The sequence below is a fragment of the Puma concolor genome, chromosome E4 (assembly GCF_028749965.1).
Source record: "Puma concolor isolate L17-30 chromosome E4, mPumCon1.1.hap2, whole genome shotgun sequence".
Classification (NCBI taxonomy): domain Eukaryota; kingdom Metazoa; phylum Chordata; class Mammalia; order Carnivora; family Felidae; genus Puma; species Puma concolor.
This window is the reverse complement of record NC_141683.1, coordinates 39,951,523-39,974,958: the sequence shown is the minus strand read 5'-3', so window position 1 is coordinate 39,974,958 and position 23,436 is coordinate 39,951,523. Positions and strand designations below refer to the sequence as shown.

Here is a 23,436-nt window from a genome sequence, read left to right as displayed (position 1 = left end):
GGGCAAGTGTAGAGCCTGTCAAGGCTTCACAGGAGGGGTGGGGGTGGATTGAGGGGGTGAGCACACAATCAATGACACTGAGATGGTCAGGCCTGGAGGGAGAGAAATTCAATGACCCGTACATAGCACTCTTGGAAAAGCCAAGGTTCAGGGAGACAGAACTGAGTCCCACAGCAAGTTATAAGTAAAACAGCCAGGCCCCGACTACCCCGTGTTTGTCTGATGCTGCCCTGGAAACTTCCACAAAAGGAATAACCTCGCCGGTCATTCTTCTTCTTCTACCCGCCTTTCCCCAGTCCTGTCCACAGAGGAGGAGAGCCCCAGGGAGCGCGGGCCTACTTTGTTTGGGCTCCTGCTGCGTCCCAAACACCACTCTCTGCCCCAAGTCTCCCGCCTTCCTGCCTTCCTTCGGGCTCCCTTTCCTGACCTCCTGTAAATGCAGCAGTTCCTGACCGCATTCCCCACCCAGGCTCCCCTTTGCCACCGCCCCTCCGGCCACGTCCAGGTTGCCTTTTCCCCAGAGTCTGGGGGCTGCGCCTGCCCCGTCTCTCCTTCCAGCCTCCAGGGCCCAGTATGGCAGGATGAAACGAAGCTCGATGCAAAGATGTTTAGAATGTTTATCTCGGCGATTGTATTATTTACAGCAACTCCGCGCTGTGCCCGGGGCATTGCGTGGTTTGAAAGACGCTATACAAACTAAAATTGTGTGGCATTGTTTGTTCCTGCACATTCTGCGAGACAGAACCGATCTAGTAATCACTGTTTTTGCTCCTCAAATCAGGACGCTCCCTTTTGTGTGCATGGTGGCTAATCTGGAAATAAAGATTCGTAGCAAATGTGTAAGGAGCTCTGGAAGCAGTCAGGGCCTGGGGAACGAAAGAGGCAAAGACAGTGGAGGTGAGGTCGGTGAGAGCCCTGTGGTCCCTCCGGCAGGGACAGCAGCCCATCCCTGGGGTGATGGGAAGTGCCACATCGCATATCCATTCCCAGCAGACAGAACAGGCCCTTGGGGAGCACTGTGCCCCAGACCTGCATGTGGCCAGCTGCAGTCCCCCAGCAAGCCCCCCTGCCGCCGGGCCTGCACCCCAAGGTCAGGTTCTCTGGAGCTGGGGCTGACCCTTTCAGCACACAGGCTCTTGAAAGGCAGTGAGGAGGAGAGGAGAGGCTCACACCAGGGGTAGGAATGACCGTGCACACCCCCAAGTCTGTTCAAGGACATGACAGACGGGCAGTGGCAGCGGACAGTACCTCAGAGTTCTGGAGCCGTCCGGCTGGTCTCGGGGCACTAGAGCATTAGCACTGACCTTAGCCCTGGCCCCTTACCCACCACGCCAGAGCAGCGCTTACCCAGCCTACGTGCAGTCCCAGCTGAGGCACAACCCTAGGGACTGGCTGGATTGTAAGCCGCGAGGCCTGCACAAGTACATTCCCTGGGAAAGGGAATGCACCTAGCTTCATAGCCGGGCCCTAGCTGACTGGAAACAGTGTCACACTCTCATTTGTCCCTCCGCTCTTACCTGCCCACTCACCTAGTGATCTGCCATACTGCTAACAGCCTCCTCTCCCTGGCAAGCCCCAACTTTTCCCTTCAGCCTGCCCAAACCCTAGGCATTTTTCTTTTTTTAAAGATTTTATTTATTTTTTTTTTCAACGTTTATTTATTTTTGGGACAGAGAGAGACAGAGCATGAATGGGGGAGGGGCAGAGAGAGAGGGAGACACAGAATCGGAAACAGGCTCCAGGCTCTGAGCCATCAGCCCAGAGCCCGACGCGGGGCTCGAACTCACGGATCGTGAGATCGTGACCTGGCTGAAGTCGGAGGCTTAACCGACTGCGCCACCCAGGCGCCCCCCTAGGCATTTTTCAAAGTCCACATCAGATACTGTCACCTTCCCTATGAGATCTTCCATCGTCCCTCCCACCCCATGCAAGATTACACAGCCACCGTCAAGCCCCAGATCCTCAGTTTGTATCCCTCCAGAAAGGATCCCACTGTGGCCCAGATGTGTGTAGGTCTGGCCCCCGCTGAACGTAAACTCCTGGAGGACAGAGACCCAGTGTGGTCTCTGCCAGCACTCCTGTCCCCAGCGTCCAGCAGGGTTCCTGGAGCGGTGAGTGTGATCCTGTGGGAGGACCCAGGTCATCCCTGCAATCTGTATTCCCAGCAATGTCGGGCCAGGTGGGCAGGAAAGGGGAGAGAGTCATGGATAATCAGCTCATGGTCCAAGACTTTACTGACGACTTCTCCCTTCCAGAGACTTCCCTGGCACTTTCCAGGTTGTTCTAAAAGTTAACAATTCCCAAATAGTTCACGTTCCCTTCATTGCCAAGTTGGAGCGTATTGTCTGCCAAGTTAAATTGTGGCCGAGTCGCACGGCAATTTAACTGGTCTGATGCACGAGGCCTCATCATCCATTACCAGGAGCATTTAGAAGCGAGGTAATTACAGGCTGCATTCCTGAAGCCCGAGGCTCCGCGGCTACAATCCTGGAGTTTATTATAATCATAGTGATGGGGAGGGGTCCCAGAGATTCCATTTCCAGACTGTTCAGATTGGCATTAAAGAGCCCCCAGAGGAAGGGACGGTAGACGCCACTGCTCCTCTCAAGGTCAACTCCACCCCAAGGAGGAGGCCCTGGGCTAAGCCACCCCCACCCCCAGCCTTCTCCTCCGGAACTGGGAATGAAGCTACCCAAAGGCAGAAGGGGTTCCCTGGATTTCTCCGGTCTCCAACGCCCATCTCATCCCACCACGGAGTGCACAGAGAAGCCCACTCCCTTCACGTGTCATCAATAGATTCAGGCACAGTCATTGCTCTGGGGTGAGCGAGAGGACGGAGGAAGCCTTACTTTGATGACCGTCCAAGCACCAGAGAGCAATGACAGAGTTTTCCAGATCTCACTTTTAAAATGCAAATGCCCAGTTGAGGAAAAATCCATTAGGTCCCTAATAACACTATGATGAAATTGGTATGAATTAGTACAGCAGATTCTTTCCACCTCACTGGAGGGGCTTCACTTTTCTTTAAAAAGCATTTGATTCCTAGGTGCAGTGTAGGAATGAACCCGAGAAGAAAGGGCAAGACATAACCACACAGCTGTGCTCGCGGTCAACCTTGAATTAATAATTTAGTGAATCAATCAGTCGATGGATGAGTTGTTAAGTCAGTGAATGGGCTGTTGGATAGAACAGGTGTCATTTTACCACTCTACCTTGGCAGATGGAGCAAGCCAATCTGAATCTCTGGTCTCGCCCCAGCCCAACGTGTCAGCGATCCCAGGGACCTCGGTGGGCAGAGCACCATTGGGTGTGGGAAGGCAGCAGAAGGTCTGCTCAATAAAGCTGGAGAGCAAGCTGTCCTGAGGTTTTCCAGGTAATGAAGAAAGACCCCTCCTTCCCCTCAGAGCACTACCCAAATCTGGCTCCTGCTTGTAGCTATACATCCTGAACCAGGGACAGTCTTAGAAAGTCCTTCAAAGATGTGTACCCTCTTACCTCGGAGGTATTGCAGGCTCAGTTCCAGACCGCCATAAGAAAGTGAATATCACAGTAACGTGAGTCAAATGACATTTTTGGCTTCCGAGTGCATGTGAAAGTGATATTTAGTAATTATACGGTAGCGTTATGTCTGAAAAAACAATGTGCACATCTTAATTTAAAAAATACGTTATTGCTGGGGTGCCTGGGCGGCTCAGTCAGTTAAGGGTCCAGTTCTTGGTTTTGGCTCAGGTCATTATCTCGTGGTTCGTGGGTTCGAGCCCCATGTTGGGCTCTGTGCTGACAGCACGGAGCCTGCTTGGGATTCTCTCCCTCTCTCTCTGCCCCTCCCTCACCCTCTCTCTGTCTCAAAATAAATAAATAAACTTTAAAAAATACTTTATTGCTAAAAAATGCTAACCATCATCTGGGCTTTCAGAGAGTCATAATCTTTTTGGCTGGGGAAGTCTCACCTTGATGCTGATGGCTGCTGACTGATGGTTGCCGAAGGCTGGGGTGGCTGGGGCAATTTCTTAACATGAGACAACAATGAAATGCGCTGTACTGATTGGACGATTTCTCCGCAGCCTGCTCTGTTGGTAGAGAGCATTTTACCCACAGTAGAATTTCTTTCAAAATTGGAGTCAGTCCTCTCAAACCCTGCCACTGCTTTATCAGCTAAATTTATGTAATATTCTAAATCCTTGGCTGACATGTCAACAATCTTCACAGCATCTTCACCAGGAGTAGGTTCCATCTCAAGAAACCGCTTTCTTCGCTCATCTGTGAGACGCAGCTCCTCGTCCATTCATTTTTTTCATGGCATAACAGCAATTCACTCACATCTTCAGGCTTCGCTTCTCATCTGGTTTTCTTGTTATTAGCACCACATCTGCAGTGACTTCCTCCACCAAAGTCTTGAATCCCTCAAAGTCATCCATGGGGATGGTATCAACTTCTTCCAAACCTTTGTTCCTGTGGACAGTTGGGGACCTCTTCCCATGAATCACAAATGTCTAATGCTATCTAGAATGATGAATCCGTTCTGGAGGTTTTAAATTTACCTTGCCCAGATTCTTCAGAGGAATCGCTATCTACGGCAGCCCTAGCCTTGTGAAATGCCATTCTTAAATAAGAAGGCTTGAAAGACAGAATTACTCCTTGATCCGTGGGCTGCAGAATGGAAGTTGTGTTAGCCGGCATGGAAACAGCATTAACCTCATTGGACATCTCCATCAGAGCTCTTGAGTGAGCAGGTGCATTGTCAATGAGCAGTAACCTCTTGATAGGAATCTTTTTTCTGGACAGTAGGTCTCAACAGTGGGCTTCAAATATTCAGTAAACCATGGTGTAAACATACGTCCTGTCATCTAGGCTTCGTTGTTCCATTTCTAGAGCACAAGCAGAGTATATTTAGCATAATTCCTAAAGGCCCTAGGAGTTTTGGAATGCTAAATGAACACTGGCTTCAACTTAAAGTCACCAACCATGTTAGCCCTTAACAAAAGAGTCACCTTGCCCTTTGAAGCCAGGCATTGACTTGTCTTCCATATCTACAAAAGTCCTAGATGGCATCTACTTCCAAGAGGAGGATGTTTCACTTATATTGAAAATCTGCTATTTCGCGTGCCCACCTTCAGGAATTCTCTGAGCCGGATCTTCGGGATCACTGGCCGCAGCTCCTACACCAGCCCCTGCTGCTTCACGTTGCACTTTGATGTTGCAGATGTTTAAGGCCTCTTTCCTTAAACCTCATGAGCCAACCTCTGCTAGCTTCAGACTGTCCTTGTGCAGCTTCCTCACCTCTCTCAGCCTGCATAGATTTGAAGAGAGTGAGGATGTAGTTCTGGGCTGAACTTTGGCTTAAGGGAAGGGGGTAGCTGGTTTGATCTCCTATCCAGACCACTCAGACTTACTCCGTAACAGCAATAAGGCTGCTTCCCTTTCTTCTCATTCATGTGTTCACTGGAGCAGCGCTTTTCATTTCCTCCAAGAACTTGTCCTTTGCATTCACAACTTGTCTGTTTGGCACAAGAGGCCTAGGTTTTGGCCCATCTCGGCTTTCGACATGCCTTCCTCACCAAGCTGAATCATTTCTAGCTTTTGATTTAAAGTGGACACATGTGACTCCTCCTTCCTCTTGAACATTTAGAGGCCACTGTAGGGACTCCTGTAACGAGCTGTCACAAACTTGGGAGGCTGAAAGCAACAGAAATTCATTCTCACACGGTGCGGGAGTCCAAGAATCTAAAAGCAAGGTGTTAGAAGGATGGCTTCCTTCTAGAGGCTCTGAAGGAGAGCTGTCAATGCCTCTGTCCTAGCTGGTATCTGTGGCGTTCCTGGCTTGGAGATGCATCGCTCTGAATTCTGCCTTCTTCTTCAATTTGTCTTCTCCCCTGTGTCTCTTTATGTCCTTCTCTGTCTCTTCGAAGAGCGCTTTTACTGGAATTAGGGCCCACCCTGACCCAGCATGTTCTCACCTCAATCCTTACTTTAATTACATGTGCAAAGACCCTATTTCCATATAAGGTCACATTCCGAGGTTCCAGGTCAACACGAATCTTAAAGGAATGCTATCCAACAACTCCACATTTCTAGAGTTGAACAGCCAGAAAATAACTTAATGCAATCACCAAGAGAGGAGTAAACGATGGGGAATGAGAGGTCCTGGGTGAGATCCCTCTAAGTGAAACCTCCCAACTGCCCCACCCACCTCCAGTCCACTGAGGAGCAGAGTATGGATCCCAGGGTGTAATTACAAGGATCTCACTCACCACATCGGGAAGCGAAAGTGAACACCCCTGGGCAAGATTAATCTCAGAGGACAAGTAGGCCAACATCATTTTTAGCCTTCCCTGTGATCTCCAAAGTATCTAAGGTAGGACCTGACCCTGAAAATCCACTCCTGGCTGTCTTTGTGAGCCATGTGGCAGTAGACGGCCCCCAAAATGGTGTTAATGATTCTCACCTCCTGGTAGTCATACCCTTGACTATTTCCTTCCCACACTGAATAGATCTGGCCTGTGTAACCAATTAACCAATAGGATATCGTGGAAATAAAGGAGTGTGACCCCCAACGCTCGGTCATAAAAGACATTGCATCTTCTGCTTTGCCAGATCTTGGTGCATTTGTTTTGGGGGAAGCCTGCTGCCATGTCGTGAAGATACTCAGGTAGCCCAATGAAGAGGTCCACATGGATAGAAACTAAGGGCTCCTGCCAACAACGAGCACTGACTTGCCAGCCACCTGAGTGAACTATTCTGGTATTAGATTCCCTAGATGTGGTCCAATTTTCAGAAGACGGCAGTCCCAGCCAACATCTTAACTGAAACCAGAGGAGACAAACACCCAGCTAAGCCACTCCAAATTCCTAACTCCTAGAAACTGTGTGTGATAATAAATGTCTCTTGCCGGTTTAAGCCACTACGTTTTGGGGTACCCATTTTGCCTCAGTAGATAGCTAATACACTTAGCTACATAGTGATTCATTGGTTCATTATTCAATAAATATTTGAAGAGCAAACAAAATGAGATAAGTACTCTTGGAAAAGGAAAAATTAACATGGTCCCTTCTCCCACCCAAGGAGCTTATACTATAGGAAGGCAATATTTATAAACCCAATTCAAAGAGCAGCGTGCACCAAAGGCTTCTGGATTTAAAAAAAGGCAGAAAGCGCACTGTGGGTTCCAGGGGAGTGCTTCTCAGTCAAGATTCTCAGTTGCCAACAGCAGAAAGCAACTCCAACTTCAGTAGAAAAGAGATTTATTAGAAAGATAATTGAGAGCTCATAGAGGTGATAGAAAAACCAGAGAAGCAGCCAACAGGCAGAGCAAGGAGGCCAGGGAGCTGAGGGGCAGCCAGCCCACCCCCAGTCACAGTCTGGTCTATGGCCCCAGGTACCGTGCCTGTCACTGGATGCACACTGCCCCTGCTGGACCCTCATTGCTCAGTACCAGGTAGATGGAAGCATCCGACTGTCCAGGACCACATCACCCGCATGTTGCCCGGACACCAGGCAACAGGACAGAGCATGCCTGCCCCACTTCAGCTTCCGCACAAGGTGTGAATCTGCCCCAAACAGGAAATATATTGGGATGTTGGGACACCACTGTAGAGAGGGAAGGGATCACTTGTGGCAGAGGAATAATATGACGTAAGGGGGCCAAGGAGCTTCAGCTCATCCCTCTGCCTCCTTGGGTTAGGCTTTATCATGCTCTGTGTCCTCATCAAAGAAATGGCACAGAAGGTATCTTCTCCCTCCTTCCTTTTTACCATAATTATGCAGCCTTCTCTCTCCCCTGGCCACGCCACAATCCCATCCCATCTGCCATTTGCTCTGCAGATCTTAGGATGGAGAGCCTAGAACAGAATGAGTTTCTGCAGACAGAACTTAATGAGGACTTTCCTAATAGATAGGAATGGCCTATCACGGCCTGCCAGGCACAAACAAAGGGGACTCAACTAGTCTCAGCAGGAACTAATGATGCAAACGAAATCATGGCGAACAGTCCAGGCCCATTGTTCCACCTACCCTGGCTTCCAGGGGTGGTCGACTTTAGCGGCCATCCTCTGCCTGCTATGAAAACGTGTAGGAACGCTGGGATGGAGCGAAAAGACTTCTGAACACCCCAAGCCTCCAAGGAGACCATCACGATGCCCTGGGCCAATCTGCCAAGTAAGCCACCCACCAAGCCTATGAATAACTTCTGAAGCTGCCCGCCACACTCTCTCGGCCTAGGCCCAAGGGTGCAGCTTCCAGAAGCTAGCCAGGGGACTGAGTGGCCCTTTTACTTGATGGGGCTTGGATCTCTCAGAAGCGCTGGCCCCTGCTGAGCTCAGCCTACCTCCACCTCCACCGGTAGAAACGCAGAAATGCACCCATTCTTAATGGCCCAGCTCCCCCAGCAACTCAGCTTTGACCACGTCAGCCTGAGAGCCCACAGCACTCTTTACCTGTGCCACCAGCTTCGTTGATTGATTAAATGCCGCCTGGAGGGTCTGCTATATTATCACCCAACTCAGTCTCTTGCGGCCAACCTCTCCCAGCCTGCATGCCCAGGAGTGTCCATTCCCATTGAGGCACAGGCCAGTTTCATCCTCCCTCTTGGCTCAGGAATGACCTTGGCCAAGGTCAGAGGGGCCTGAGATCCCCAGTGTCTTCCAGCCCAGTTCCATCAGACCATAACAACCCCTCCACGCAGGCAAGCCTGAGCTCCACGAAGGCCACAAGAGCAAAGGAACACCATCCTCTGGGGGGCCTGCAGCAACTCAGAGACACCTTCCCCTCCATGGCTCCTCCCTCTCGGCCAGATGAGCCTTCACCTCTGCCAGGCACATGCCTTGATCTTCCTCCTCAGTTGACTCCCGTCCGCCACTTGGCTTCAGCATCTTGTGCTTTCCACAGACACAGGAGTGAGCTAAATGGCAGGTAATTGAGGAGGGCGGGGGAGGAGGTCAGGGGATGACAGCTCAGGAGGAGGAGAGGGAGGGAGGTCACGTGCTCTGACCTCGTTGTCACTCCCCCTCATTTATCTGGCTGTCTTACTCTCCCCATCCCGGTTCCCGCCATCATCCAGGGAGCTTTCACAGTTAGAAGGACAACCCTTCCACGCTGCATCCTCATTATTTCTTAGCTTTCTTTTCTTCAGTGTGTACAGGTTTTTGTTTCATCTCATGGACCCTTTGGTCCATGACAAGCTAAATTTCTCTCCACGTACCAGCACCCATCTAGCTTCACATCTTTCCCTTTCTAGTAAACACCTGGCGACCTCTCTCTTCAGTAACTTCCTTGCTGTTACCTTTGAGGTCTGCTTCCCAGACCTGGGAGCCTAATTCTGGATCCATCGAAGTCACCTGCCCCACAGCCAGGCTGCTGAGAACCGCCAGAGGAAACCACACAACCAGAGTCTCTGTGAATCTGGAGTCTCCAAGCAAAACCCTATAACCACGTCCTTTTCTCTCTCTCTCCTCTTCATCCACCTTTCTGAATCTTCTCTCACCTCAAAATCGCCCCTCTGCCACCCTCCTTCTTCCTCCACCTCAGCCTTGCCTCCTTCACTAGAAATACTGAGAACCTAGGACACATCCTTCCTCAGCTTCCTCCTTACACCCTAACCTGTCCTCTCCTCTTTCCTTCTGCTTCCCTGACAGAGGCATCCCTCCTCCTGTCCAGGGAAGAGCCTGCCACCTGGCTCTGAGTTCCTCCCCTCCCACCTCCTCAGGGACCACATTCCACCCACCTGTCTTTAGATTCTCCCTCTCTGTTGCCTCTTGTCCATCACCTTCTATCCTAAATGTGCACATCTCTCCCATTTAGAAACAAACACATTCCTCCAGAGAGCCTTTCTTTCCTATCCCTCAAGTCAGTCCTCTGGACTCCAGAATCACCTGTGCAATTCCTCCATCATAGCTCCAAAACACTGCAGTATAAGGAATAACTTAGCGTTCTGTATTCTTCCACTAGATTGTAAACCCCTCGAAGGCAGGACCATGCCCAAACTCGGTGTTATATACCTCAACAGTTTCTGAAGCATGGCAGAGATTGAATGAAAGTTTCTTGAATGAATGTTACATGCACAAATCTATCATCCCAGTATGACTATAGACCCCTTAGACCTATGGTTGTATCTTCTGTGTTTCTCGATGTCCCAACCCGCCCCCCAACCCCCCATAATACAAAGCCTGCGCTAACCATGCTGGAACGATGTAACACATCTCACCGAGGTGGAAAACACCTGTTCTCAAAGTGGTATCATTCTGCTCTGTATATGATCCCAGATCGGAACTTAAAAATTGAATTCTTTTTCCTATTCAGGTCCACGCGCGATCTGGTGTTCCTTCTTTTCTTTCAACCCATATATATCAACTCAGTTGAATATTAAGCGTACCTTCAAAGCTGTCTGAACATACCTCTTCGTGTTTTTGCCCCTGCACCTCGCCCCGTTTCCTCTCTCAGGAACAGTCGGCACTCCCTCTTGGTCCCTCTGGCCAGAGGTGAGTCGCCACTCAAGCTCCATCGAAACAGCACCCCTGAGAAGGCTTGCCCGCCCTCCCCGTCAGGACAACTGCCCTTCCTTGTTTCCCTTCCCACTTTGTATGTTCCGCACGGTATCCACACAACATACTTTGCCTTTTAGTTCACTTTGTTTTTTAGTTGTGGAAATTGACTTGTCCAGTGAGGCAGCAACAAGTGTGCGGAATTGAGTTGAACTGAAAACAGAAGGCAGATACGGAAACAGTCGACGCGCGTGTGCTCTGACATCATCACTGCCTCAGACTTCCACCTCCTCGACCCGCACAAGGAGGTCTCTGCCCCACCGAGGATGAGTTCTTCACCTCGTGGGCAGACAGAGGCCCAGTCAGTGACGGTATGAAAGCTATGGTGGGAGGGTGGGGGGTGGGCGAGATACCAAAGAATAGTTGAAAATGGGATGCAGTATTTCTCAGCTCTAATTTCAGTGCCTTGAGAAAAAGCCATGCCCTTTCCTCCTTGATGCTATAGTATATAGCCCAGTGCAGGACAGCCCTTTATCACAGAGTTTGTCACACTACCTTGCTCAATAAATGCAATTATTGAGCAATGATAACACAACTCCTCCTTATGGGATTAGGAATGTATCATTTAACAGAGCCTACATAAAAGACCCATGTGCCAGTCCTCCGGAGAAACAGAAACAGGAGAATGCACATTTGCATGTGTGTGTGTGTGCGTGTGTGTGTATGTAGGTAAAAAGAGATTATTTCAAGGAATTGATTCATGCAATTATGGGAGCAGGCAAATCCAAATCCCATAGGGCAGGCAAGTCTGAAATGTATAGGTCATGGGGCAGCAGGAAACTCAGGCAGTGGTTGAAGCCACAGTCCTGGGGCACAATTTCTTCTTCTCTGAGAAATCTCAATTTTGGCTCTTAAGGTCTTCAACTGATCAGATGAGGTCCATCCACATTTTCAAGAGTCATTCCCTTTACTTAATGTCAACTGCTTCTAGATGCTAACCACATCTTCAAAATGCTTTCACAGCAACATTTAGATTAGTATTTGATTAAATCACCCAGTGCTATAGCTCAACCAAGTTGATAGGTAAAACTGACTGTCGCTCCATGGAAAGAGATGGAATCAATGGAAACATCCGTGAGGATATAGGGATATGCCACCAACCTTGCCCATCAGTAGAGAAGGGGTGTGAGTTCCTACATCATGACAGTCTACACAGAGGTACCAGGTTTTCTGGCATACAGACTAAAAAGTGTGACTTTAATCTTCAGCTTCCCACCTGTCATGTTCACCTAGCATTCTTGTAGTTAAAGTCGGGAAAGATTCTCAAGTTAAAAAAAAAAAAAAAAACCTGAAGGCTCTCATGTTGTCTGGACAGAGAATGGATTCCCTAGTCGTCTCCCAGCACTGCCATCAGTAAGGGAAAGTCCTTGAGGACACTCAGATGCAGGTCACTGGTGGGGCTTATAGGTCTGCAGTTGTAGGATTTGTTCAATAAGCTTTTTTATTGGCTTCGTTTGGTTTTTTAGAGAGAGAGAGAATGTGAGCAAAGGAGAGAGGCAAAGAGAGAGAGAGAGAGAGAGAGAGAGATCTGTAAGCAGGCTCCACACTCAGCATAGAACCTGACTTGGGGCTTGATCCCATGACCCTGGGATCACGACCTGAGCCAAAATCAAGAGTCAGACACTTAACTGACTGAGCCACCCATGTGCCCCTCAACAAGTTTTAATTAAGCATCTACTATGTGCCAGGCACTACTTCAAGAGCCAGACATAAGCCGCGAACAAAACTGACGTATTCCTTACACCATGGAGCTTATGTTCTAGTGGGCCAAGTATCATTCATCTCAACGCAACCACCACCATTCATCAAGCGTCTACTGTGCATTTGGAGGATGCCACGAAGCATAAATCCCACACGTTGGCTGGCAACAAAGAGCAGATCAAGTCAGTGGAGGGGGCGAGAGCAAAGCTGGACAAATGGAATGTACGTTCAGGTGCCACAAACGTGCTTCTTTCCATTTTCTCATTTAACAGTTCTTTCCATCTCCTTGCAGATCTACTAGAAATCTTGAGTCTTGCCTTCCTTTGAAGCCTCCTCCCCCTCCCCCTCCCTCTCTCCTTCTCTCTTGCATTCGGATGCAGACACACAGCATACACGCGAAATCTACATCCCGGAAGCCCCCCAACAGGGTGAGGAATCCTGATACTGTCTTCAACTTCAAGCAGCGACATGACACCTAGTAGGCTGGGGCTACCACCTCTTGGATGACAGGCCTACAGGCAGGACCGTGGGGACTGACGACATGTCCAGTCCTTTCTCACTCACTGGGGTGAGCAAAGGAGCCCCTGTCTCAGGATTCCCCCTCCGTCTGGGGGGCTCCAGCCAGACCTTGCAGGGAAACAAACATGTATTAAAGCCACAGCTTCATCTGGGCAAGTTAAGGTCTTCAAGTCTGCTTTTTCATTTGTAGTCGTGCCTTCTCAGGAATGACAAAGGTCTAAATGTTGACAATGTAGGGGCACCCGGGTGGCTCAGTCGTTCAAGCGTCTGCCTCTTGATTTAGGATCAGGTCATGATCTCATGGTTCGTGGGTTTGAGCCTCACGTCTGACTCCTTGCTGCTGACAGTGCAAGGCCTGCTTGGGATGCTCTCCCTCCTTCTCTCTGTCCCTCCCCCCTTACACATGGGCTTCCTCCCTCTCTCACTCTGTCTCTCTCTCAAAATAAACTGAAAGAAAGAAAGAAAGAAAGAAAGAAAGAAAGAAAGAAAGAAAGACAAACAAGGTGGGGGGAAGGAGGGAGGGAGGAAGGAAGGAAGGAAGGAAGGAAGGAAGGAAGGAAGGAAAGATTGATTGACATGTAGTACAGCACCCCCAGGCCAGGGCGAGGCACCACAGTGAGGACTCAGTAAGTGAAGCTGCTTTATCACCATCTTGGTGACCTAGTGCTCGGTAAGAGGACTGTGAGCTAGTTGGGGGAGGGGAGGGAGGGCGGGGGTGTTGCTGTTGCTGTTTGTTTTTAAATAGCCCCTGGGCCACTTGTCATCCTTATAGAAGACCTTGATTAACCAGGTAATTCTGGAAAGTGACCAAATCCAAGGCTGCCATCTAGCCTGGGGTGATGAGGAGCTCTTTACAGGTGAGCTCTCTAGACCTAGACCCCGGGGGCCGTCATCCACCTTTCCTCTGACCTCCTAGGAAAGGCAAGCGACCATCTAGTGAGCTCACTCTACTGGTCATGGATCCGTTGATCCTCCCAGTTCCATAAAATTTCTTCCCAGGTTATAAAATCTAAGAAAAGGAGAGGAGAAAATACAGCTGAAAAACAACTGAGCAAATAGCCCTTTGTCCCTATCACCATCTGCCCGCAGGGCCAACTCTCAGGACCATACCCACGAGTGGGGCATCCCCAGTCCGCTTAGGGGACTCCTACAACATTCCAGGCGGGTCACACCCACCAGCCCACCTCACGGCGGAACCAGTGGAAATTCCCCAGCCCACTCCTGCTCGCGCTGGGTCACCGGCCCCTCTGTCTGTGTCATCCTTGGTAACAGGGCAGCTCCTGTTTTGCAGGCAGTGTCCTGCGACCCCAGAGAACAGACACCTCGGGACTTATCCTTTGGTCTCACGTTCCAGCACCAGGTCCCTTGGCGGCCCTCCAGTTCCAGCAGGTGAGGAGTGACCTTTGACCCCTCCCGGGCTGGGCCAGAGGAGACCCCACACCGTCCCTTCCTTCCACACCCTTGCTCCCTCTCAGAGCGCCCCGTCCTCCCACCTGCTTGCGGTGCGTGGCCAGTTCATTTGCCCGTCATCCTGTCTGGCCACATGTTCTTATGGGAGAGAGAATATGAGCAGGGAGAGCCCACACTTTCACTGGAAAAGACCCCACAAGACCCCCCAAACCCCACGGCTGGCCACCCTCGTCAAACATTCATCCGAGAGAACCAGATTGCTGCCGCTACTGCTGCTGCCGAAATTAATGGAATCTGGCAGGAAAACCTTTTGTTTTTCCAATCCCGGATTTTGCCAAGCAAACACAAGGATCATGTTGAAAATGGCTGCTGTCGAGGAGCCGGGTTCGTGCGGTGTGGAAGCTCCCAGCGCACCAGCCTCCGCCCAGGAACAGCGCACACTGGGTCCTCTCCAGTTCCGAGATGCTTGGCGATTTTTTTTTTTTAATGCAAATAAAGCGTTAAACAGGAAACCTTTCAGGATCACTGCCATGGATGAGAACCAAGTGCCAGTTTCCCTTCTTTCCAAGGACAGCGGCTCCAATCCGACATTTTGTGACTTGGAGATGTCGACTGCGGGTTCAGAGGAACCGAGCCAGAGAACCCGGAGAAAGTCCTGTTTGCCTTGCAGAAGGATTTTGTCCCCCAGGGTCCAATTCTTATCGACCTGGCCTGCGGTCTGGTGCCCAAACAGGGGTGGAGGGGGCAGGGGCATGGACAGAGCTGGTCATGGGCAGCATCAGAGGCACGCGTTTCTTTGCCAGGTGAAGAAAAGACCCTTTTCCACACACCCTGAACGGGTCAAAACTGCCATGACCTTCTCCCCCCTCACTCTTCCACCTGGTCTCATCCCACAGGGAGACGGGAAAGGGGATTGGGTTACTGCTGCGGACTTGAAAGGCAGCGTTTGTGTCTTTCGGGCAGGGCGGCCGCGGCCTTCACCATACTCTGTCACGATCTGTCCCCATCCCATTGTTTTAGGACAGAACAAGAGGGAATCTGCAGAGGCGCCCCACTGGAGGCTTTTGTTGAAACAGAAACTTTGTGTGGCCTGAAAAGAACTGAATTAAGTAGGGATGTAAACTGAACACACCATTTGTTTTCCATTGGTATCGCTCGAGAGGGGAGAGCCCGGGGAGAGGAACGGGGGGCCCTTGAGGGCCATTTTCTGACCCCAGTCGGTTCACAAGTGGCTTTGGGCATGTGGTTTCACCTTGAAATCCTCTCTGATGATCCCAGGTCTTACTGACCACTGCTTTCTCTAAACTCCTAGGGTATGTTGGTCTAAGCTACACAAGTTAATTTTCAGTTAAAGGTTGCTTCACACATTGCCTGCTATGGCAGGTCATGTCTTCCCGGTGGGACGGTAAGCTTATGATTGTCCTCCTCCCATCCAGCCTGGGAACCTCACTGCCTGAGAAAAATAAGATTCCTCGTTCTCGTTCCTATCATTTTAGGACCTCCGGTATCCTCAGTATTCCAAAGGGATATTGAAATCTTTGTGCAATGAATTAAGGGGGGTGGGAGGGGGGGGCAGACACAGCCTAATGTGGAAGCCTGCTGCATCTGAAGAGGTCAGGAGGGAGGCAGTGAGCTAGCCCCTGGAGACTTGGGGACACCGGTGGACTGTGGGGGGCTGGGTCCCACTGAGCTCCGTTGGCCCACAAAGCTGGAGGTGTCTGGGACACTGGGGTTCCCTTGTGTACTTGTATTCCTCCCAACGAGACCGTTTGCAACTTGAGGCTGCCTGGCACTGTGTTTGTTAGAAGAATAAATGAGTGGCTCAGGGCCCAGTCCTGTCATGAGATCCGAAGTAACAGAGCCACCTCTGTGACCCAGCTCCTAGCTCCTTGGGAGGCCATTCAATAAACACTCTTTCAATTATGCTAAATTGCATTATTTTAAACTCACTGGGGAAAAACAAAACACACACAACAAGAGCTCTGGAACAAAGGTAGGAGCCCAGAGACGCCGGTAGCAGCTGTAAAGCAAAGCGGAGGGTCTGAGAAAGGAATGGTCTAAACAGTCTGCGTTCACTTTAGAGAGACTTCTTGGGAGGGTGCGGGAGGAGACATTTCACGGATTAGTGATGTAAGAGTGAGAAGGAACGGGCTGCATCTCCCCCAGAACTTTCCTGAAAGTCCACATGGCAAGTGAACACAGGTAGCACATTCCACTGATCAGAGGGCCCGCTATCGTGCCCAAGACACAGAAAAACACAGCTTCCAGGTATGTTGTAAACAGCCGGAGTGAGCAAAAGAGCATTGGTCTTTGTGGCAGCCAGACCCAGCTTCTAATTCCAGCTCTGTCCCTTGTTAGTATTTGATCTTGAGCAAACCACTTAACCCCTCTGTACCTCAGTATTCAGACTTTGGAAACATGGGTCTGATGTTTTCCTCGAAGGCTGATGCGTTCGCAAAATAATCCACGTGGCGACACCCAACACAGTGCCTTGGGTGCTCAGTCAATGGGAGCTACACCGAACAGAAGAAAACAAACAAAAGTAGCCGGGAAAGGAGCTAAAACATTCTCGGAATTCCCAGACGCTAAGCATGATCCTCTCCTACCTCTCTCTTGGGCAGCCTTTTAAGTTCCTATGTAATGTTTTCATTAAAATAAGAACAAAAGGTAGACAACAGAGATATTCCCAACAATACAATAAACACAGGCCATATAGAAATAATATAGAAAACAGGCAATGTGGCGTCTGGACACCTGGGCTCCAGTCCCAAACTAGTATGACCTTGAACAAGTCACTGAAACTCCCTGGCCTTCAGATTCCCCGTCTCTGAAGGAGGCAGAGGCGGGGATGTCAGTCGGGGAAGAGAAGGAAAGGAATGTGTTCAGCTAGACGATTCGTAGCCACTGTGAAAATCGTATGCCGTTAGAGCGAGGAGAAGACGTGCTTGGGCAAACACTCGTTTCACTCAATCTTTCTTGTGAGTTCATTAAAAAATAAATCACTACCAATTGATTTCAAGCTCGAGAAAATGTTTCAGTGAGTGTTCATCTCACTACTACCTGTTCTTTTGTGATCGGGCCCAGTACGTGTGGTTTCCACGGCTTCGGAGTTCTGTTAGGGAGCTCTTCAACCCCAGGGCAGTTTCTCTCCCACCCTTTCTTCCTTCCTGGGGTCTACCTCTGATTCACCTGGGCAGCATTCTGAAGAGGAATGAAGAGACAAGGTTTAAAAATAAAATCCCATGGGGCGCCTGGGTGGCGCAGTCGGTTAAGCGTCCGACTTCAGCCAGGTCATGATCTCGCGGTCCGGGAGTTCGAGCCCCGCGTCAGGCTCTGGGCTGATGGCTCAGAGCCTGGAGCCTGTTTCCGATTCTGTGTCTCCCTCTCTCTCTGCCCCTCCCCCGTTCATGCTCTCTCTCTGTCCCAAAAATAAATAAACGTTGAAAAAAAAAATTTTTTTTTAAATAAAATCCCAGCGGACCAGAGGGTCTTGATCATACATGACTGCCCCCCCTTCTTCTTTTTTCTGTGAGTTTCTCAGCTAAGCTGATTGATCCCCCAAGTTTCCAGTGGCCAGCCCTCTTCTACCGCGCCTGAGATTGGAGAAACACAATGCGCATGCCTGAAGCAGAATCTCTTCGCTAAAAATACCCTGCATTCCTGAGTGACTACCAAAGCTCCCTCCTCAAGCCCATGGACAGCCAAGCTAAAAACAGTAACCAGCAGCTTCAAATGGCACCAGTAACAAAGGTAGAGGGGCCCGAAAACAGCATGCCGCTCTTAGCCATCTGCCATCTTGGCCCGCCCTGGCTCCCCTCTTCCAAACAGCGATGGGCAGCTTAGTGCTGTTCATAGCTGGGCTTCTATGGCAATAGGTAGGTGAGGCTTGGCTGCCTGGTGTGCCGACTGGCCCACAGGCTGTCTGGCTCAAGACCTGGTCAGCGTGTAAAAGGAGGTGACAGAGGCAGGGGAGGGTGATCAGAGCAGCTTGTACTGCCTACAAGCAGAAAAAAATCTGGGACTTTAAGCAGTCTTTGGAGGGAACATTCACCTCCTTAGCCTGACCAAAAAGCCTTCTATGATAGATGAGGAAGAAAATGCCGGAGGCACTCAAAGCATTCACAATGGCTAAGGCTCGCGTCTTCCAGCTTCCAAAGATCTACTCTGGTCTACTCTTGTCCTGCTAGCGTGCTCTCACAGGTCACCTCCTCCAGAGAGCTGGCCCAGCCCACACCCTCGCCATGACCAAGGTGTATATTGTCTGTGTGGCCCAACAGCTTTACCACAGGAAGTAATCCGGTGCCTCAAGCATTGGAGGTATTCAATAATGTTTCCTGAATGGATTTAGGACCAAGCTAAACCTTTCCATTCATACTACCTCTGTAATCCTGTACCTGAACAATTCTGTCAACTTGAATTGATCAGTTTTATCTATGACTTGGGACTAGAATCTCCTTGAGGGCAGCCATTTACCTTTTCATTGAAATCTAGCCCTGAGAGCTCTCAAAATATTGTTTGTTGAGATTTCAAGGATTCACAAACCATCTTATGGGCTCTCGATACACATGTATTCAATGTAGAGGCAAAACATTATAGGAATCACTTTTATTTAACTCTAAGTGTGATCTCTAAAAGAACTGAGGTGGATTACATACACAGAGAAATTAGGAAATATAAGTGAGGGAAATATAAGGGAAGAAAACAGGATGAGCCCAAAAGTGAATTATAAATAAAATGATGCTCTAATAGGTACACACTAAGAAATGGACCGCGATTTGATTCTGAATGGTCAAGGAAAGAAGAAAACATGAACAATTATACCAGTTTCAAAGCCCAAAAGTTTTAAAATAAATCCATGAAGGAAGTCCTGTGAATCCAGTGTCACAAGCATACGTCTTGGGTCATAATCCCAACCGAGAAGGAAGTGCGAGCGGCTCAGCACAACCCATCCCACTAATGAAAACACAGCTCAGGGTGCATGTCCCCACCAATGTGACACAGACGGAGCTGTATTTCTGGCCAAAGCATGGCAGGTCACTCCAAAAATGTTCGGTCACTCACCAACCTGAACAGTCAGTCAGACATAAAAGTCAGAAGCTGGTGACAATTTCTCTGCATTCTCATAGGTTTTTACCATTGTGCTCATCTCGATGTCCCCTAGCACTGCCCTAGCATTGCCCAGAAACAAAGAATTTCTGCTGCATTGGGGATCCAGACTGGCATGAAGTTCTCCCCAGAGCATGGATCCACATCATAACCTCTCCTTCCCCTGGCCCTGCCCCTGGCCCTTTGGTTCCCAATTAGCAGTTACTCCGCCTAACCCTTTGAAGCTTGAGTTCATTTGGTTCTTAAATTCCTTTCTGGTTTCTTCTCTACCCCTCTGTCTTGACCTCCAGAATTTCAGATCACCTGCCAGCCTACCTAGATTCTGCTGATTTTGCCCTAACTCAGAGAGCATGTGTGTTTGTCTGTGTGTGTGTGTGTGTGTGTGTGTGTGTATGCACACGTGTGTGTGCATTCCTGACTCCTATGCTAGCCTCAGCACCCCTCCCCTCAAACCTCAGATTTCTTACCTTTCTAAAACTCTCCTTGTTGCTGACAGACCATCCTTCTCCATGGAATGCTAGTAAAATGGAACCAATAATTTGTTCTACAGATTGAAAAGCACCACAAATTTAACTGAGAATGAGCAATTTCTTTAACCCTAAAACCAGAGAGTCTAAGTGGTGCCTATAAGAGCCCTTTGAAGGTTTGAGGGAAGAATTTAAAAGAAGAAGAAGAAGAAGAAGAAGAAGAAGAAGAAGAAGAAGAAGAAGAAGAAGAAGAAGAAGAAGGAGGAGGAGGAGGAGGAGGTGGAGGAGGGAGGGAAATAGGACAACAAATGAGACAAGTGGGAGAGAGAAGAAAAAGCAGGGGTACAGTCATCTGCAAAACACTAACTGATGTCAGAGTTGGGTCACCTGAACAAAGGGCCACACAGGGGCTCATGTGCAGCAGAGTCATCCATCCAAATGGGGGAGGGCATCGGGTGACGTTTGGGACCTGCTGTACCGACGCAGTCCCCAACCATTTGGTAGCAACATCTTATCTGATGTGTTGGACACTTCCGGCACCCCTTACTCAAAAGATGAAGATAGATTTTACATTGACTTGCTCTAAAGGATTTGTGTTTTGAGAATTTATACAGGGCTTTGTGGAAGGCTTTAGGGTTTCCGGAGTTGCTGACATGTCCCACGAACTGGCCTGATGTCCAGGTTGAGGTGGAGGCTTTGCCCAAGTCCGCTGTGGTATAGATGAGCTCCTTTGTCCTGACATGTAGACACTAACACAGCTGAGCACCCTCACTGCCACCACCATTTGGGACCTTGAGGGCCAAACTATGCCCCATTTATTCATCTTGCTTTTCAGTGACCAGCACACTGCCAGGCCCAGGGGTTCAGTAAACATAAGTGGAACAAACCAAAGGATCCCCATATGCCAGCAGCTTCCCTGATGCTCCCGCCTAGAGGAGAGGATGAGCAGACAAAGGGGGCCCAGGGAACAGCAGCCTCAAGGTGACAGGTTCCACCATGTAAGAGAAGGTAGTGACACAGAGCTTCTCAAAGCTGCCCCATGACACCAGAGCCAGGAAGGGCAGGGACAGAGAACAATCTGAAAATGCCCTATTGTCCAGCCTTGGCCCAGGGGCATGTCATTGGTCAGACAGAGTACTCGAGGTGGGCTCCCGGGACATGCCGTGGCCTGCACTGGGTATGTAGGACACTCAGGGACACTGGGGCATGAAAAGCTAGACAAGGCAAACGGCAACACTAATGACCGCCATTCATCGAGCCCTCGCTAACTGCAGGCACTGAGCCAACGTTCTACCTGTATTATCTCTAACCCTCACAACATCACTAAAAGGTAGATGGCATCTCCATTTTATGAATTAGGGCCATAAATCTCCTATGTGAGCGGTAGAACCAGGACTCAAAACCGCCTTTCTCAGACCGCAGAGCCCAGGATCCGGGCCACCAACTCATCATCTGCTCTTTCTCTGTGCTGTTCCCAACCCACTCCTGAACTGGATTTTCTAAACCTCTCTTTTGAGCCTCTATGAATGCCATTTTCCCATTCTGAAAGACCTACCTTCCCTCCGTCGAGGTCCTTCTCATCTGGAATGCCAGCCTGACTCAGCTCTGATCCTTCCTTTTATGGAATACTCTCAAATGTAAATGGTTTCTTTGCGTGGCCTTGTGCCGCTTTATAACTATTCTTAAACGCTTTGCTACTGGTGGTGGTTTTTATTTACCACGTGTGTTCCCGAGCCCACCTGCAAAACGGGTCTGCAGGCTGCCTGTGGACAAGCATCTTCTCCGTGGTCTGTCGGATCCAGCTCCTGCTGGTGCTGATTGTTAAATCTTTAGGAAGTTTGCAAGCCAGTCGTTAAAGCGCTGGTGGCGTGCAATCAGCCGTGGAGAGTGTGTGCTCTACGGAAATTGGCCATGGCTACAAATCAGGTTTTTCCCCCAGAAAGCTGGTTGTTAACATTCAGCAGCACACCATTGCTTTCAGCTCTTGCTCCCTACCTCACCTCCTGCTTGGTTTCCAGCACCATAAAATGTGTCCATCCTTCTTTTTTTTTTTTTAGTTTATTTCTTTCTTTTGAGAAAGAGAGAGAAAAAAAAGTAGGGGAAGGGCAGCAAGAGGGAGAAGACAGAATCCTACGCATGTTCCGCACTGTCAGTACAGAGCCCAACGCGGGGCTCGAGCTCACGAACCGTGTGATCGTGACCTGAGCCAGAACCAAGAGTCAGGCGCTTCACTGACTGAGCGACCCAGGTGCCCCCAAACGTGTCCACCCTTATACTGAGTGCCAGCATGCGATGGAAGCATATAGACGTGGGGCATCATAGGAAGTGTCAGTGACTAGCGACCAGAGGACAGCAGGAGTCCAGGGGCTTTCCTAGAGTCAGGGAATTACTGAATCCCTAATTAATCGCCCTCAGTCCCACACCGGCCCTTCAACCAACACTTTAAGATCCTAGCACATGCCAGACTCTTTGCAGACATGATCGCACTAAATCCTTTGCCGAGGAGAACTCCAAGGCTGGATGATTTAATACCTTGCCCAAAGTCACTGGGGCGTTATCTGTCAGAACCCACGCTCAACCGTAGGCCTGTAAGACTCCGAAGCTGGGGCCCTCTCCGCTTCATCACACTCCCTGGACTGTAGACCCGTGACATCTCAGGTCCTGAGTTCCAGATCCCCCAATGTTTGCTCTTGGCCAAAGGCGGCGGGGCAGGAGCAGCTGTGGGAAGCTGTGGCAAGGGGAGTGGCTGGGGGAGGCAAGCCCCGCCGCAGTGTTCTGGACCCGGGAAGACCAGAGCCTCTCCTGGAAGCCTGTGGCAGCCGCTCTGCTGGTGAGTTACAAGCTTCCAAGGCCCTGACAGCACCCGCATCCACAGCAACCGGACAGCCACACGGCTTACTTCCGTGCAGGTGTTTTATGGAGCTGAGAGGGATGAGAAAATCCCTCTTCAGTCGGCCTGCAGGCACAGAAATAAATAATCAAAGCCAAAGTTTGCCACCCTTGCTGGTGGGTAGAGAGAGTCGCGGCACTGCCACCAGGAACGTCTCTTGCAGAATGGTATGAACACCCCGGTGGCCGTTCCCTCAGCGATGCACCCTCTCAGTGCCCCCTCCACACGTGTTCTGTTTCCACCTGGTCTTGCAGGCTGCAAAGACCCGAGAACAGTGGGGGAAACTGAGGCCCGGCAGAGAAACGCCGTCATGTGCACTCCAGGAGGTACAGGGCGGCGCGCTCAACAAGGTGGACAGGTCACGCGGCGCAGCAAACGGTGCAAGGTGGAGCACCAGAGTTGCAAGCAATGGTGTGCTGCTGAATGTTTAAGAACCAGCTTTCCAGGGAAAGAAAAGGTTCTGATTTGTAGTCATTGTCAGTTTCCGTAGAGCACACACTCTCTCTCTCCACGGCTGATTGCATGCTACCAGCGCTTTAACGACTGGCTTGCAAACTATCTGAAGATGTAACAATCAGCACCAGCAGGAGCTGGATCCGGCAGACCACGGAGAAGACGCTTGTCCGCAGGGAGCCTGCAGACCAGCTTTGCAGGTGGGCTCCAGGAACACACGTGGTAAATAACAACCACCACCAACAGCATAGCCCCTACCTGGAAAGAGTTTCAGACTGCACTCACGCAGCCTACCATGAGGTCACCGTCCACCCAGCCCCACTGCCCACCTGTCCGCAGCCCTGTACCCTCTGCC

The 23,436-nt window shown here is 50.0% G+C and overlaps 1 protein-coding gene across 1 annotated transcript in view; it reads right to left on the bottom strand.

Annotated features, from left to right (window-relative positions):
• Window positions 1–17,219: 17,219 nt before the first annotated feature.
• Window positions 17,220–23,436, bottom strand: part of RPS6KC1 (ribosomal protein S6 kinase C1) — a 320,826-nt gene continuing 314,609 nt past the window's right edge. Inside the window, exon 16 of the mRNA XM_086694891.1 lies at window positions 17,220–17,366. Coding sequence (XP_086551017.1) covers window positions 17,293–17,366 — 74 coding nt within the window. The 3' untranslated portion in view covers window positions 17,220–17,292. The remainder of the gene's footprint in view (window positions 17,367–23,436) is intronic.